Source organism: Artibeus jamaicensis, unplaced genomic scaffold, assembly GCF_021234435.1.
Source record: "Artibeus jamaicensis isolate MK-2021 breed Jamaican fruit bat unplaced genomic scaffold, CSHL_Jam_final contig_923, whole genome shotgun sequence".
Taxonomy (NCBI): Eukaryota; Metazoa; Chordata; class Mammalia; order Chiroptera; family Phyllostomidae; genus Artibeus; species Artibeus jamaicensis.
Genome location: NW_026522014.1, coordinates 13,972,451 through 13,989,789, shown reverse-complemented (window position 1 = coordinate 13,989,789; position 17,339 = coordinate 13,972,451). Strand labels below are relative to the sequence as shown.

The following is a 17,339-nucleotide window of genomic DNA, read 5'->3' as shown; positions in this document are numbered from 1 at the left end:
CAAAATACACTAAAAATGTTGCATGTTTTCTCCCATCTTCAGTATTAAAATGGCTGCAGAAAAATTCACCAATTTTGATACTGTTTTTAATGCATGCTAGTATGACAACTGACCCAATAAATTCTAACAAAATTGTTTCAGATGAAGTTAAAGACAACTAAGCACTACTAGAGCCATAGTACAGAAAAAACTAAATGAACTTTTTGGTCAACTGAATATATGTTTAAGTGTGGACTCAATATTCTGTTTTATTAGGCATGAAGTTACAATTATCTCCCATTGGTTTCTTGTGAAATTTCTTTATGATAAACTGTTTAAAAATATTTTTATTGGTTTTTCAGGAATATTTTAGAATGTTTTATTATGACTTGTGTAATATCCATAACATCATACCTTTTGTTAAGAGTTTTTACAGTCTAACCTTTTTATTAAATTGTCATGTGGCACCAAACTTGAATATGCTTGATCAGAGAATAGAACAGCATTTAGCCACAGTAGATGAATGTGCCTCTCCTGACCCCTCTCCTATGCTCCCCTCCCCTTAAGCTCTGAGCTTTCAGTGTGTGAAAGGGAGGGAGCACTAAGAGAATGTTCACAACATGACAGTGAGAAATCACTCATCCTGTTTGCGCGGTATTTAAATTACAACACTGATGAAAAAATCATCAGAAGGAGTATCTTAGCGATGAAAGAGTTCTAAGCTCTCTGACAGTTCTGTGCAGTTTGTTGTAGTTGTGAACCTGTGCCTGTTTGGGCTTTATCGGTTTTTCACACCAAAGCATTCTGGTTGTCTTCTGTTACTTTTATATCGCTAATCAAATATTCCCATTATAAAGTGTTCAAATTTTTACTTGTTAAATGTTAACATTCTAGTTTAGTGAAATATGTCTTAGGTAATGTTAACTTAGTTATACATTAGATTTTATTCAGTTCTTTTTCCCTGAAAATATCTTAAAGCATACAACTCACTGACCAAGCAAAGCACACTATTCTGGGTAGACTGTGTTTTCTGTATTAAATAAAGAGACTGTTGAGTATATTTTGTTCTTTTGAAAAGCTGCCCTCGGAAATAAGCAAAGGGGTTAGTATCTGCCTTATCAAACTAGTGTGGGTCCTACTAAAAGTAAAAAAGCCAAAACGTCTTCCCCCAAGGTCATCACGAGTCCACTTTGAGAAATTTTGTTTCATTATGGTTGTGGGATTTGCTGTCCATATAGGGCTATAAAATTCTATGTTCTGTCAAAATAACTGTTAAAAAGGTCTTTTCTAGATTAGAATGAAAAGCCAGATTATGAAAGCTATAGTATCACTTGTTCTTTGACCGGCGAAATAGTAGCAGTCATTTTGTAAAAGTATCCATTTATGGCAGGTGGGTAACTCAGACAGACAGAAGCTTGTTTCTTCTCACGTTTTGTCAGGTGGACGACAATATTCCACTAAGGGTAATGCTGCTTCTCATGGATGAAGTGTTCGACTTGAAAGAGAGGAATCAGTGGTTGCGAAGAAATATAAAAAACCTACTTCAACAGCTTATTAGAGCCACATATGGTGATACAATTAATAGGTACCACATTTTTTTATTCTTTGTTTTTCCACTTAGATCTGATCTTACTTAACTTTTCAACGTTTACTTCTGGAAATGGATCGTTCAACCTTTATAGGAGAATTTCCTTCTGTAGGCCTTTTAAGAACATTATTAAAGCAGTCTGTTTCTCTTAGAGATAATTTACATACAAATTGAGTTGCTTATGCCATGAAAGTAGTGATTGTTTCATTCACCTTATAAAATTTTGACCTTACTTATTTAAATCTCTTTATTGTCAGAAAAATAGTTGACCATGTTGATTGGATGACCTCACCTGAGCAAGTAGCGGACTTAGTGAAGCGTTTCAGGTATGTCTTAAGACACAGTCACTTCTAGGTGGTACAGAGTTTGGCATCATTACTGCTGATTGACTTTACTTCGCTCTTCTTCTGGGCCATAAAGCTAGTTTTAGTTATTGCTCATGAGCAGAAAGACTTGTAAGAATTATATAAACATTTTGTACATGGGCCTATTGATTTGGGTTTTTTTTTTTAACTAGAATACAGTATAAAAGAAAAATTATAGAATGTTACATTTTATCACATTAAAGTGGCTTTAAAATAATTGAAATATTAGTGTAGACAAGGCATTGTTACATAATCAAATACCTAATTTTAGAGTTTTGTTGGGGGGGGTGCTCCACCTGCAGGGCCCCCCTGGCCACCACAGATGAGAATAAGTCTACCAAGACATGATCTGCTCGGGGAGGAAAGGTGGCTGATCTCTCAAAGGAGAAATTACAAGAGCCTTTTCCTCAGTGGGCTTTTATTAGGTTTGTTTTACACAGTAATACAGGTAACGCTCATTAATCATTGTCAGGCAATAAGGATCAAACAATAGATAACAAAGAACTCTGAGGGCCTATTTTGAGTCAGGGTCAGATAGCTAAAGAGCTATAAAACTTTGAGAAACAAACTCACTTCTTGCTTGGACCCTTATTTAATTGAGAGCATTCTAAACAAAGCAGGTTTCACAAGACTTTACATATTCTTTCTTAGGGCTGATTGCCCTAGGCAACCCGCCCTTTCCAGCACAGGGTGGTACCCACCACCAGCATTGTTTCAGGCTGAAGTCAGGCAGCCAAGAGATTAGGAGACAGAATGAGGACTCAGGCTATGTCATAGGCAAGGGTCTGTCACCCCCTTTTGCTGTAGCCCCCAAGTCCTTCCTTGTGGGTCCTCTACGTGATCATGCCTATCTTAGGTCGTTCCCCCCTTGGGGAAATCTTATCTGTCATTGGCTAACCGATCAAGCATTGGGGGCCAGTTATGGATGAAGTAAAAGGGGCCAAGGTGGCGCCCCTGCCAGGGAGATAAGCCGTCTCCTTAGTAGCTTATGGTCTGAAGGTCACTCACTCAGCCTTAGCCATGGGGACGTTATAGCTCCTGAAACCAGGCAGGGCAGTTCCCAACAGTTTAATTTTTCTCACTTGTATTTGCTAGCCTTGATTTTTAAATGCAAAATTTAAAAATATATATATATGTCTATGGCCACAGTTTAATTTTTTAACTATTTGAACCTCTGAAAAGAATACAGATTAAGAGCAGTGATACTCCAGTTTATATGTTCATCCTACAGAAATATTCTGTGTTCCTCCCGTGTGCCTAGCGCTTTGTCAGTCACCAGTTACAGTTCCTTCAGGAAAGCACTGCGTGGCAAAGAAATAGACCGCTTTTCTAGGAGTGAGAGAGAGATAAGCCAGGCAGAAATATTGACGGCATCATGCATCTCAAAATAACGGGAGCAGGAGGGAGCTATTGGTATTGAGCACTGTTTGCTTGGTACTATGCCAGCTACGTTAAGTATACTTCCTGATTTTATGTTGCACCAGGTGGGGATTTTTGTCTCCATTTTTGTTTCCATTTTGTTACAAGGAAATTGAGTGATAGGTCAAGCAGCTTGCCCTAAAGCTTGTGTGCTGTGTAAATAGGGAACCGGGTTTCTCTGATCTGAAGCTACATTTTTCCTCACCATACCACATCTTTCCAAAAGTTGGACCCCCTTGATGAATGTCACATTGATTCTGTGTCAGGGTAGGTAAATGATGTTCCTTGGGAGCAGTGATTCTCAACCTGGGCTGCACATTGAAATCACTTGTGAAGCTTTAAAAAGTACTAGTGCTTGGGTCCATCTCCAGAGTCTGACTTAATCTGTTGGAAGACCTGCACATTAAGATTTTTTAAAGCTCTCGGATGTTTCTAATGCGTGAAGTTAACAACCATTGCTCTGGGTTTTCTCTCTCCCTCAGAACCAGTTCCCAGATGGAAGCTTAGTTGTGCTTAAATTTCTGCTTTTAGCCTCATAAATAAGGAACAAAAATTAACCATGCTGTGAAAGTGAAGGAGAATGGGTTATATATGTGAAGAGAACATTGTAATCCATCCAGCTGTACGGTGCAGGTGGCGAATCTGTTTTATATTGGCTGAGTTACACGGGAACTGAGGGAGATTACATTACCTAAATCCAGGACTTTGTGGGGTTGTATTTAGATGAGATGCTCAATCGCAATGAGATGAGAGGCCAACTCTGGGTTGAAATGGATGTGGTATAGTCATTTATGTATTTAGTTTTGCTTTCTTTATCATTTGTTAGTATTTATAAGTTTTTTAGGGTAGAATTCATCTGTTATCTTTTTTGTGTATATCTTTTTACACCTAAAATTGAACCTTGTACTCGATTACTGTTTGTTGAATGTCACAGTTATATAAAATTTCAGAAGTATTTCCTCTTTCTATTTTCTGTGGAAAATTAGAATAATTGTACCAACTTGTATCATTAGAAAATGAAAATGGTCACAAAATGTATTTGATCTTTTTACATAGAGATGCCTTTTGGCCAAATGGCATTTTAGCTGAGACCGTTCCATGCAGAGATAAAGGCGTTCGAATGAGAACAAGGGTTGCAGGGAAAACTAAACTGCTTTCAATTATGCCAGGTGAGTGAATGTGTTTGGTAAAAATCTCATTAATTTGTAAGTTCTGAATCTTTGGCACTGAGCATGCTTGTTTGACTGTAATAACTACTATTTTATTGCTTACCACATAGGAGGCAGTGGTCCAGGCATTTCTCACTTTTTGTTAACTGATTCTCATGACAGTCTTGCTAAGCCAGGCATTGTTAATTTTGCAGCTTTATATGTGAGGAAACAGAAGCTCAAAACGGTTAAGTCACCCACCATTCATAGCCAGTGAGTGTGGGGATTCTGACTCAGCTTGATGACTTAAAAGCCACTGCTTTCAACCATTTGAAAAAGGGCTTTCAACCACTTCACTTTACTGCCTTAAAAGATTTTGAGAATAAGTTGATGATAAATATGTAACAGATGAAAGGACTTATAAAGGAATCTGAAGGTTGAGGTTTTCAGGAAGAATATTTGTTCTACTTAAGAGAACAAACCAATTCTTCCCAAGAATCCCTTTACTTAGGAACAACTAACTGATTGATCCATTTATTAATCTTTATTAAACCTGGTCCAAAGAAAGCACCCATAGTGGCATTCTATCAGTCTGATTTATTTCCTTAGTACACTGCTATCTCACCAATTTAAATTCACTGTGTCCGTCTTGTCTTCTCTCAGTAAGAGAGGCTACATAATATATAATAAGCAGTTTTGTGCTACTTGGTGGTTATTTGATCCCTTCTTTGGTTATGAATACCTTTGAAATACCTAGATATCATCTCTCCACATTTAAATTTTGGATGTAGAGAATCTAAAAGATATTTTTAAGTTCTTGAACATCATATAATACCTGTTTCTTTTTCTACAATGTAAAACTACATTTTCATCATAGATTTTAATAGCCTTTCTCTTCTATAAGTTAAGATAGAAATTTGCCACATGGCTATTAATTCTGCCCTGTAGACTACACTGTTGCATTTGGAGATAAAAAAACAAATTATGGAAATAACATTGCAGAAATATAAAAAGAATAACTTAGAACATTATATAATAAACTACGAAAGTAAACTAGATCATGCTATAGACTGACTCAGTTTTCAGCTGGAAGAAACCTAATGTATTTATTCAGTAAATATTTTTGAGAGCTTGTCACGTGCCAGACACTATTTTTTGCACTAATCTTTGCCTTCTTGGGTCTTACATTCTAGTAGGGGACACAAAGCAGACAAAACAAACACAGAAAGTACGGTATGTCTAGACAGTGGTGAGCGCTGAGGCGACAGTGCAGGGCGAGGGGCGGTCAGGTGAGTTGCAGGTGCAGACTGGGTGATCTGGGAAGGCCTCCCCGAGGAGGTGCCGCTTGTGTGGAGGCGCGAAGGCGGATGTGAGAGTCTACCTCCTCAGTTGGTGTTAGTAAATTCACCAACTGCTTTAAATCCTGTTGTTCCCCTGGTCAGACGTACCTTTTAGCAGTTGCCTGTTTCTTTGGAAAGCACTGAGAAAGAGTGCTGCTGCGGCGGTCCCGACCGTGAATCGGAGGGACCGCTCATGTTGCTCCCATCTTCGGACAGCGCTGGCGCCTTCGCCATGCCTGTGAGAGAACGGCACACTCGCCGGCCTGGCGGGCACCACGCTGTCAGTTTCCCATTCGTTTCCCACGTTCTTGACAGGAACCCTAAAATTCAGCCACACAGCACCACCCCCATTTCTTGAATCTGCCTTGTTTCCTTCCCTTAGTGCTCATTTGCTCACTGAAGTTTTCTCCACAAAAGCCAGTCCTTCATCTGTTTGTCCCTGTGAAAATCCTGCCCACGCAGCCAAGTCCGCTGCAGTTGTTCCTTCCTTGAAGAGATCCTTTCCTGATATTCTCATGCAGAATCCCCGCATTTACAACTTTATACTTTTAGTATGTTAATGACACTTTACTGTGTCACAGGTATTTGAAATCATAGATGTCACACGTCATTTCCTTATAGCAGATTTCTCTCTGTGTATTACGCATAGTAAGAGTATTTGTGTGATATTTTAGGATTTGCAGACCACTTTTTATATTATTTTATTAAAGCCTTATAAATCCTTACAGCTGTATGGATTTTGGTTATTATAAATACCCATTTTACAGGTGAAGAAGCATACTCAGGGTAGGTAGATGTCATATAGGTATTAAGGGACAGGATTGTAATTCTAATGTGGGGTTTCTGAGTCTGGATCCTGCTTCTTTCTCTTGCACTGTCTTGTCTCCCAGGATCTGTCACATAAGTGATGGGCGTATGTGCGCACACGTGTAGATTTTAAAGCTCAGCTACAGTGCACAGCTGAAACACATTAACTGAATACCTGCTGTTTATCAGTTAACTCTGCTGAGCACTTTACATATTCACACGGTTTAACTTAGAGCATAGCTTATGCCTGGTGTTTCCTCGGAGTAATGAGTTATGTTTATTCTCCCCCATTTAGATGAACTGAAGCACATTATTGGGGCTGAGACAACACGGAAAGGTATTCTTCGTGTTTTTGAAATGTTTCAGCACAACCAATTAAATAGAAGAATGGTTTATGTCTTTTTGGAAGGCTTTTTGGAAACCTTATTTCCACAGTATAAATTCCGTGAACTTTTCAACAAACTGCATTCACGGTCAAAGCAGATGCAAAAATATAAACAGAAACTTCAAACAACTCAAGCGCCTTCTTTACAGAAAAGGTGACACTCCAATCTATGAAGCTGATGTTCGTTTTGTCCAGAACTAGTGGGCGGACAGATCTTCTGGGGCTTAACTCATACACTGCTGTGTCTGCACCAGTCTCTTAATGTCTCAATAGATTATCAGTACATCCACATGACAGTGGTTCTTCTCATCTTCATCTGTCATCCAGCCACTACCAAGAGAGTTGCCGTGTCTTAAATGATTTGGTGCATATTTTTGCAACATTGAGAGGATACTGCCCCCCCATCTCAAGCAAGAATGGCGTCGGTTCGGTCTCTTTTGTTTCAGACTAATAGCATTCTCCAGCAGTGACAAAGTGCCAGAGTGTGTGTTTGAGAGCTAAGGAAAGCACAGAACAGCGGTTCACAGATAACTTGGCAAATTTGTTTAACAGTGGGAGACTGTGCAATGTACGATTTGGAGGGATTTGTTTTGCATAATGATTTTATAGGTCTCTGTCGGCATTTCGATGTGTTGTAGATTAGTGGGGTGAAAGGTCTTTGCAACCTTGATTTTGGGTGTGGGGAAAGTGACAGAATGCCCTTAAAGTGTGAAGTAACCTTATACCCAAATTACAGTTTTGTGACATAAAATAAAACCTAGTATAAAATAAAACCAATCAAAAACAGAATACTATTGGATTTGTTTATTGGTATAAAACAATTTTTAATCGATTCTTGTGTGCTTTAAGGGCTCTTATTTTGCTCTTATGGTACTCAATCTATGTTTTTTGTTTTTAGTTTTGTTTTTTGGCATTCTGTGTGCAAAAAGAAGCATATGGTGGCTGTCATTTAAGTTTCAAAATTGCAGTTTATCTTTAAGAGATTACTGTTTATATAGTAGGGGTATAATTTGTTGAAAGAATTGCCAAATAAATTCTGTGCTTCTAAAAATATGAAAATTTAAAAGAAAACAGTACTCTGTTGAAAGTTACCATATGATAATTTTAAATTGTGTGATCTAGACATACCATAGATGATTGCAAAAATAGCAAATTAAAGGATTAAATGAGCTTATTAGTCATATGTAAACATACAAATTCCTAATTCTATTATAGTGTACATACATGAAAATAATGAAAACAGAAGTATAATATTTTTAAAAATATGCTCTTATTTATATTTTGCATAATGTAAACTTGTACTAAATAAAGCAAGTTGGCAAAACCCCTCAGTGTATACATTTAAGTCCCTAAAATAATTTTGTATCAACAACAACAAAATACCTTTTCCAGTTTTGGAGCCTCCGTATTTCCTATAGTTTTCTCATTCTCCATGTGTCTGTCTTTGAAGTCTTTATATAGCTTGTATGCATAGTTTTAAATTTTTCCACTGATTAAGGGTCTGGATGTGTTGGCATTTTTTGCTTTAGAAATATTTAACACTAAAACCTTAAAATAGTGAAGCTACTTACCAGACCACTGAGCCAAGATCCTGGTATTAAAAGATATGTCTGGGTGCTTAAGACAAAGGGACAAAGTATTGGTATCCCAGTTATTTGGGAGCTTTAAGAATGGAACAAGATATTATTGTCTTGTTTTCACTTAGATCCTACTTAAAGAGTGAGCCTAATAACAGAATAAAGCCTTCCTTTAAAGCTTTACAATAATCATATTTATTATAATGCTGGCGTGCATACTTGTAGTATGCATATATTCAGCATGTGTTGCATGTCTTCAGAATTACACAAATGAAATCCCTTTCACTGCAACTTGTAAAAGAGAAAAGTTCCCCATTGACTCTGGTGGAAGACTAATATTTCTTCCTCTCAGCGCGTCTCCCCGCTCTGGTCCCTCTCCGTGCCCAGGCTTGAACAGTGAGGCCGTGTAAAACACGTCTGTCAGGAGCATCAGCATGGCCGTAAGTGCAATGACTTTCAGATGTACCCCTGCCCAGTTCAAGTATACTTTTGGCATAAATAATCTAAGGGTAAACAATTCACATCCGAGTCTAGCTTGTTCATGTGAAAAAAACATTTCTAGATAACGTGAGGAACGCTGGCCATCAGCCAGGGAAAGAAATGTCATGCGAGATTGCAAATTTTCATAACAGAGCCCTGCAGCGTTAACTGCATCATACCAAAAAAATATGTGAGTAAATGGGTTTTTAAAATAATTTTTGTTTAAAAGAGTTTATATTTCAAAAGCAGAAATGTTAGGCGGTGGTCTGTGTAAGCGGTTGTGCATCTTCTCTGTGCACATCTATGTTTTACATCAGAGAGAGCCTTGGTTGTGCTAAAGGCAGGCTTTTGAATGACTTGGTCAAGCTGTGTTTAAAATATTTAACCCATAAGTCAAGTACAGTGTACTCTGTTTAATAAAGTGATTGCAATCTAATGCATTTATTATTACATATATGAATATATGTGAAGAGGCTTTATGTCTTCTAATATTTGATTTTTGAATGTGTTTTGTAAGTCAGTGGTGCCTTCAGGCAAAAACGTCAAAATTAATCATTCTTTGGGTTTTATGATTTTTTTCAGGTAACAAGCTATTTGGAAACCATCATTACTAACTTTTAATAGTTCATTCACCTAAAAACTTTGATTGTATGATTTAAATATAGCACCTAATGGGCATTTCCTAGAATTAGGGTGTTCCGAATAGTTGCTGGAAATAATTGTGCCATTGTACAATGGATGCACTTGGTTAGCCTTAATTTTCTTAAAAAGAAAATACATTAAAAAGTTTCTTAACTATTTCACTTTGCTCATTTTAAGTTTGTGCTGCCAGTGTTTGGGAAAAAATCAAACAGTCAAGCGCTACCAGAAAGTGTACCAATTTTTTAAAAATTAAGATCAACATAAATTTCACAACCTAAAAATTTTTGTTTTGTGCAATATTTTCATTTAACGCATGTGTATTTGCGTACTTGTAAAATAAATGAGTTTTAATGTTTTGAGATCTAGTTTAAACTGTCTTCTTAACAACCTACATTCCGTTGCTGCTGTATCCTTTCATTTAAGGACTTGTTTTAAAAGTCTTTTTTGTCACTCCTTGTACAATTCTTTTGTTTTAGTAAAGTTTGCTTATAGGAGCATGACTCCTGTATGACAAGGGAAAAGTATAAAGAGCACATCTTAGGACTGTAATTGTTAAAGATAACTTGTGCATATCATTGTACAGTAAGTGTCAACTGTGTGCCTAATTATTCTACCAGTACTTTCCTCCTTTAACGAAGAAGGAACAACAATCAGAATGTCAGCTATTTTTATGGAACTAAAAAGAAAAAATTTTATTTGGTTTGTGTTATGTTCTGTCCATTAGAAAATACTAATAAAAGTATTAACAAACCTATTTGTTCAATTTATTTTGTAGTAATGTATTTTTATTACTTTAAGAAATGTGTGCTCAGTGGTGTTATTTTTAGTGTCTTTGTATTTTCCTTTCTTTTCATTTTAGAAATCAAGCAGTGCCAGTTCCAGGTGCTGGATGAGTTACTGAGTGATTACCGACTTACAAGTAACTGAATTAATTATCCTTTTCTGGGGCAAGTAATTTACTACCATAGTGTTAAAGAAACTTCATACTTCCCTGTCATTCAGAATTATCTATGATAATCCATTAACAATTTTTACCTGATCTCATTTTTAGCTTACAATCTGCCTAATATTTTAGACATTGCAGTCCTAACAGCTGTTACTCAGCATCGTAACTGTATCTGGTTGGGCATAATGTTGGCAGCCTTCTTGGACCTGTATCCGCAGCCTTCTCAGACATCAGATGTGATGACTGCTGCCCTACCGGAGACAGGCATTGTGTTTCCCAAAATGCATACTGTAAAATGTTTACCCCTCTAAGATGTTCTTGGGAGGATAATTTTATACTTTTATGTAACTTACGCAAATCTACATGCTGTCCAAAACCCTAAAATTTCACCATTCAGATGAGTATATCAAAGGTTCTGAAGAGTTTTATAATTAATAAATCTGTTTAACTAACTTCCCAAACTTAGTTAACCATGGAATCTTTTGTCATAAAATAATAGCGTGAAGATAATATTCCCAAGGGATGTGGTTTGAAAAGAATCTTAGTAAGGGAGAAGTAAAAGGTGAAGCATCTTTAATTAGGGAATATAAACTCTCTAGACAGAAAGACCAATGGATTTGGGACACAAAGATTTATTTTATTTATTGCCTATCTTTCCAGTGGAAGGTTCAGCTATTAGAAGAAAAAGCATATGAAAAATTAATGGCTGATAACATAGTAGATACTAGAACTGAATTCAGCCGTTGGTACCAGAATAATGAACTCGGGGACAATAGAGTATGTCTTACAAAATGTGGGAAAGATGCTTACCCAGGACCTTGTGCATGGGATCAAAAGAGAGGTAACTAGGAAATACAGGGGCGGAGAGATGTAATACTTGTACAGTTCGGATTTTAAAGTGTATGCCAGGCATTGACCTCTGCATAACTGCAGATACTATTTTTGATCTAGGGAAAATTGCTGCAGCTGAGAACCTAGTACTTGCCAAGAACAAAATGAATAGAATGAAAATTATACTTAACAACTTATGTCTATCTACCACTGCACAGTGTATGAGAAATGTAGGAAATGTGATATTTTAAGTTGGTAAGCATGACCTTTCACATATCAGGTGGAATAAAACAGTAGGGCTGTCTTTTGGGAGTGCCCGAGACCACTCCCAGGGTGCATCATGAGGAGGACTCACAGGAGTCGGCCTAGAGTCAGACTCACAGCTAAGATCTGTTCCGTAAAAGGATATAGAACATCAAAGGGAGAGGGTGCAGAGGGCGAACTCTGAAGGCAGCCAGGTGCGAGCTTCCACGGTTCTCCTAGTGGAATCTCTCAGGATACCCTTACCCTAGCAATGAGCTGTGGCAATGTGTGAAATGCTGGCAACCAGGTGAGCTCATTCAGGACTGCCTATAATGTTTATAGGATGTTGGTCATGTAGGCACCCTCTGCATGACAGGCAATCTCTGCATGACAGCAAGATTCCAGCCTCTCAGAAGGTAAGCATGCCTTTTGCATAAACCATATACTGTACAAACAATTTCGGCATAGTGAGCCGCTTTTACCATTTTAAGGAATGTAGGAATACTGAAGTGTAAGTTCTTGGATACCTGAGGACAGGGCCTAATCTTGTATCCAAACCCCAGGCAGCAGTCCTACCTGCTGCATTAACTCTTTTCTGTACAACTATATACCATGATGCAAAGAAATGACTAATAGAAAGTGTTGAGGTGCACTCAAGGCCAGTGAGATTTATCCCAGTGTTGAAGCCTCTGTACCTGGCAATAGAAACATGGCAGAAAGAATTTAGATGTAGGTAAAAAGAGAAAAAGGGTAGATTGATATGGATATATAAGAAGCCAGAGAAACAGGTTCTTGTGTTTTCAATAAAGGTTCCCATAGCATACAGCCTTTTGAGGTGTGGATACTGTTATCTTTAGTTTATAGATGGGAAAACTCAGGCACACAGGTTGAGTCAATTATGCAAAGTTTCAGAATGGGTAAATCAGGGGTGTCAAACTCATTTTCACTGGATGGGGGCCACATCAGCCTCGCTGTTGCCTTCAAAGAGCCAAATGTAATTTCAACTCCTTAACAGTTAAGGAGTAGTTAGATTTATACAGTCCTAAAATTATTTTGGCCCTTTGAAGGTAACCGCAAGGCTGATGTGGCCCCCGGTGAAAATGAGTTTGACCCCCCCCTGGGGTAAGTGAGGCTGAAAACTCAGCCCAGGTGGTCTGACCCAGCTTCTACACCAGTTTCGCAGCAGCAGCAGCACCGATTGTGTAGTTTGTAGAGGGAGCCGTCCTGTGTGCTAGTGTGCTCAGTAGCATCTTCAGGTTCTATCTACCAGGTAATACCAATAGCACCACCCCCTACCCCCGACTAGGACAACCGAATACGTCTTCAGACATGGCCAAGTGATGTCCGGGGCAAAATTGTCTCAGTTGACAACCACTCATTTCTGCTCTCTATCACAAAAACATGATGAAGTAGAGACTGAAGACTTAATTGTGGACACCTGTGTCTCTGCACGCACAACCCCCCCCCCCCGACAACTTTGCAGCTTGCCTCGTGTGGGAGAGTGTCAGTTGGAGGTCTACTCTGTCCTTGGGAAGATGTAGAACCAAATATTTAACCTTGTCTTTGTTTAAATGACCATCTCATAGTTGAGGAGGGGCTCGGGGAAGAGAAGGACTTTGCAACGTGAGACAAATAAGAAAAACAGTTTTTTTCTTGGAAGACGGAACATACATGATTCAGTGGAAAGTTGCTTTACTCTCATGACTAGGCTACTTACTCAGTAACATCGGTACTTGTGGGATATTTGCCTTTCAGGTAACTCGTCATTTTTATATTTTGTGAGCCAGTCGGTTTAAAGCCCGAAGAGTCCCCTTCAATCTTCTCTGCAGGTGAACACCTTTCCTAAGTGCTCTTGTTCCTCAGTGTGCCTTTGACAGGTGGATGAGCCCCCGGGACGGCCAGGTGACTCAACTTCTGCACGGATTTGGCCTGCAGGAGTGAACCTGGTTCACAAGTAGAGCTTGGACCCTGGCTGACTCTGCTATTTTCCCCCCTCTGGTTCTTTTCGTGGGTCTTAGGCAAATCTGGTTCTGCTTTTGATTAGTGCACAGCTGCTTTATAACTCCACTGGTGGAAGCAATGCTGGGAAGCTGATTTTTGTGGTCTGACCTTCTGATTTTCTCTCAACCAGGCATTTGTCTTCCTGTTTGCCTGCTTGTTGGTTCTTGGTATCTACGGGTGGTTCAGATGGGGCTCAATCAGGCCGCTGGTTGGTCTCACCTGTGGGATTACGGAGGCGGTCTTGCTGCAGCCCACACCCGTGATGGTGTTTCTTCTGCCACAGGTGGAATGCTTTGTGTTGTTTGATTTACACAACTGCATGCTAAAAAAAAATCAAGGAAAACTTTTTGCCTGCTGGACAGAAAGCTGCTCCCTGCAATCTGTCTCTGGCCTTCCTCCCCAAAGCTGCTACCACAAATTGGTGAGTTTTGTTCTTTATTTTTGATTCATAGATGAAGTTGTATGAGTGAGCCTGTTACCTCTTTCTCTGTGTCTGGGTCTTTTTGTGTGTACACAGGAAAAAAAATGAGCCTTTTCTCTCCTTGTAACAGAAAAGTAATTAGCTTTTTACAAATGGTTTGTTTATAACTGTAATAACTATGTGGCCGGCATTCACCTACTTTATTCTCTCAACTTCTGGAAATTGAGCATAAAAACTGATTATTTTATATGCAGCACTGAGGATCCCTAATTCAAATATACCAGATATACCAACAAATAAGAGAAAAGTTGGAATTGGTTTCTTGTGGTTTTAGAGTAAGAGTTGAGACTTAAGAAGGCTCCTGGTTTTGTAGTTCTGTGGACGAGCGTGTGTGTGGTGTGGGGCTGCAGATGGGAGGGGGAAGGGGACCGGGCACGCAGCGGGCTTTGGGACTCCCTCTGCAACGTGGAGGGTGCTCAGCAGCCCCACTTTTTTCCTCAACTCTTCAAAAACAAAGAAAACATCACAGTGAACCAGATGAAGATAGGAAAAAGAACCTCGTGTGCAAAACAAAACACACACGTGTATAACAGGAAGAAATCCAGCACTAAATTCTTCCAGAGTTCTCACGCTTGCCCAGGAGTTGGATAAAATTCTTCTATTACATGGATGTGAAATACTTTATAAATACGTTGATAGACACATATGATGCCTCTGCTTATCTCCTAATTTATAATAAATTGGGCTATAACATCTCTTTAAAATTTAATGACGCTCCTATTTTGAGTGCATAAATAGACTAAATGGGACCTTTAAGTTAAAATTTTTTAATTTAAAATGAAAGAACCTAACAATTTTCAGAGAGAAAGGAAAAAAAATCCCATGAGCAAGTTTTAAGGAAACTCAAATACTTACTGAAGGAGACCAGTAAGAAAAGTTAGCCATTCCTTACGTGTCCTGATTGCTGGGATACAAGATAAGGAACAAAAGCATCCACGTGTTATCAATTCACAAGAAGAAAAATGCTACGACCTCATTAGGTATGTAATTAGACATGTAAATACAGAAAATATTTAGATAATATTACTAAACAAAGGGAGTGCTTGGAGAAGTTCATTTTAATAATTTTGGTTTAAAACAACTAAATGTCTTTGCGCTAGTGTGAGAAGTAATACTACTATAAAGTTTCTGATTTCCACACAACCGGAATATGTTCCCCCATGGAAAGCCTCATCTGAATACCATAAACTTCCTACACTGACTCAATGGATCTCGTAAGTTATCTTTATCTCCACAAAACATTTAAAATTGTGAAAATGGACAACTGTGTTGGACTAGTCATTTTCATCTTGGGGTGGCTGTACCCCTCATGGGACACTGAAGAATTTCTGGACATTTTTGATTGTCAGCATTGGAGAGGTTGTTCCTTGAATCTTAAAGACGAGAGGCCAAGCCCTGGCTGGTGTAGCTCAGTGGATTGAGGTTGGGCTGTGAACCAAAGGGTCACGCGTTCAATTCCCAGTCAGGGCACATGCTTGGGTTGTGAGCCAGGTCCCCTAACGAGGTCTTATTAGCATTTTTCTTCTTGTTAATTGATAACACATAGATGCCTTTGTTTTTTGTATCCTAGGTGGAGGGGGCAAGTGAAAGGCAAACCACACACTGATGTTTCTCTCCCTTTCTTTCTGTCTCCCTTCCCCCTCTCTAAAAATAAATAGAATCTTTTAAAAAAAGAGCAAAGTCTGGGCCACTGATAAACCCCTACAGCAGACTGCACAGCAAAGAACTGTCTGGTCCAACATGCCAATAGCACTGAGGTTGTAAATCCCAAACTAAAAGAAATTATTATGACTTTATAAAAGAGTTTTTACTCTGGTGCTACAAATCATAAGATAATGTACATAGTTATTGCATTTACAATGCCTATGCAGAGAAAGTGTTATATCTTTGAATTTCATTTATGTGGTTGAGTATATCAATGACTCATTCTTTTTCTTGTAAATAATATCCCATGTAATGGGTATACCCAATTGTTTCATCTACTCACCAGGTGGAGGACTTGGGTTATTTTAGGATTTTAGTAATTATGAATGGTCAATTGTTGTATAATAAAGAACTTGGCCTCCATTCCTGGTTCCTGGCAGGTAGACTCTAAATCCATGGACTTCCCTGAGAAATAGGAGTGTCTTAGGTATTTATTCATGAGTCCCTGAGTTTATGTTCATGAGATGAGTTGACTTAGGATGCCAATGCCATCTGGTCGGTCCAGCAGCCTTATTTATGATGAAAAGTTGGGGACTTTGGGCCAGCTGACCTCTGGGGAGGGGAGGAGTCCTGGAGATGGAGTTCAAGCACACATGTGGCCAATAAGCCAAACAACCCTGTCTGTCTCCAGTGAACCCCAGGAAGAGCTCTGGACGTCAAAGCTCAGGAGAGCTTCCTGGCCGGAGAATGCATTGCTGGGCCAGTAGTGTGACCACACCACTGTCTCTTCAATTGACTGGTCCTGATTTTTAGTCTTTATAGGAAAATTGTAATTGTAATTATAATGCTTTCCTGAATTCTGTGAGTCATTCTGTGAATTATCAAATCTACAGACACAATTGTGGGAACCCCTAGATTTGAAGCCGGTTAATCAAATATACAAGTAGCCTGTGGACTGCCAAATGTGGCCGTCAATTCGAGTAAGGGCACTTGTGTTGGAGACTGTGCCTTTAAACCTGTGTAATGTGAAGGTAGCTGTGAGTGGTTAGTGTTAGAGAATTGTATTGCCACCAGGTGGTGTCAGAATAAGCATTTATGTTCAAATCTCTGTGTGAACGTATGCTTTCATTCTCTTGGGCAAGTTTCTAAGAGATTGCTAGGTTGTATGATAAGTATATATCTAATATTAGGAGAAGATGCCAAACTGTTTTGTAAAGTGACTGTAGAATTTTACATTCCCACTAATAAATCATGAGAGTTTCAGTTGCTGTGCGTTTTTGCCAGCATTTGGTATTACAAGGTTTTTTTAAAGCAATTCTAATAGGCGTGTGGTCGTCACTTATTGTGGCTTATACTTGTGTTTTTCTGAAGATTAATGTTTTGTGCATTTTTACTGCTTATTTGCTGTCCTATTACTTCTTTGGCAGAGTATGTGCTCAAATATTTTGCTCAGTTCTTGAGCT

The 17,339-nt window shown here is 38.7% G+C and overlaps 1 protein-coding gene across 3 annotated transcripts in view; it reads left to right on the top strand.

Annotated features, from left to right (window-relative positions):
- The window catches only part of SNX13 (sorting nexin 13), a 129,045-nt gene extending 118,561 nt beyond the window's left edge, over positions 1–10,484 (top strand). For all 3 annotated transcript variants that reach the window (XM_037163918.2, XM_037163917.2, XM_053655042.1), the window contains exons 23-26: positions 1,419–1,564; positions 1,825–1,893; positions 4,408–4,520; positions 6,942–10,484. In XM_037163918.2, the coding sequence (XP_037019813.2) occupies positions 1,419–1,564; positions 1,825–1,893; positions 4,408–4,520; positions 6,942–7,189 (576 nt within the window). In that variant the 3' untranslated portion in view covers positions 7,190–10,484. The remainder of the gene's footprint in view (positions 1–1,418; positions 1,565–1,824; positions 1,894–4,407; positions 4,521–6,941) is intronic.
- The last annotated feature ends 6,855 nt before the right edge of the window (positions 10,485–17,339 follow it).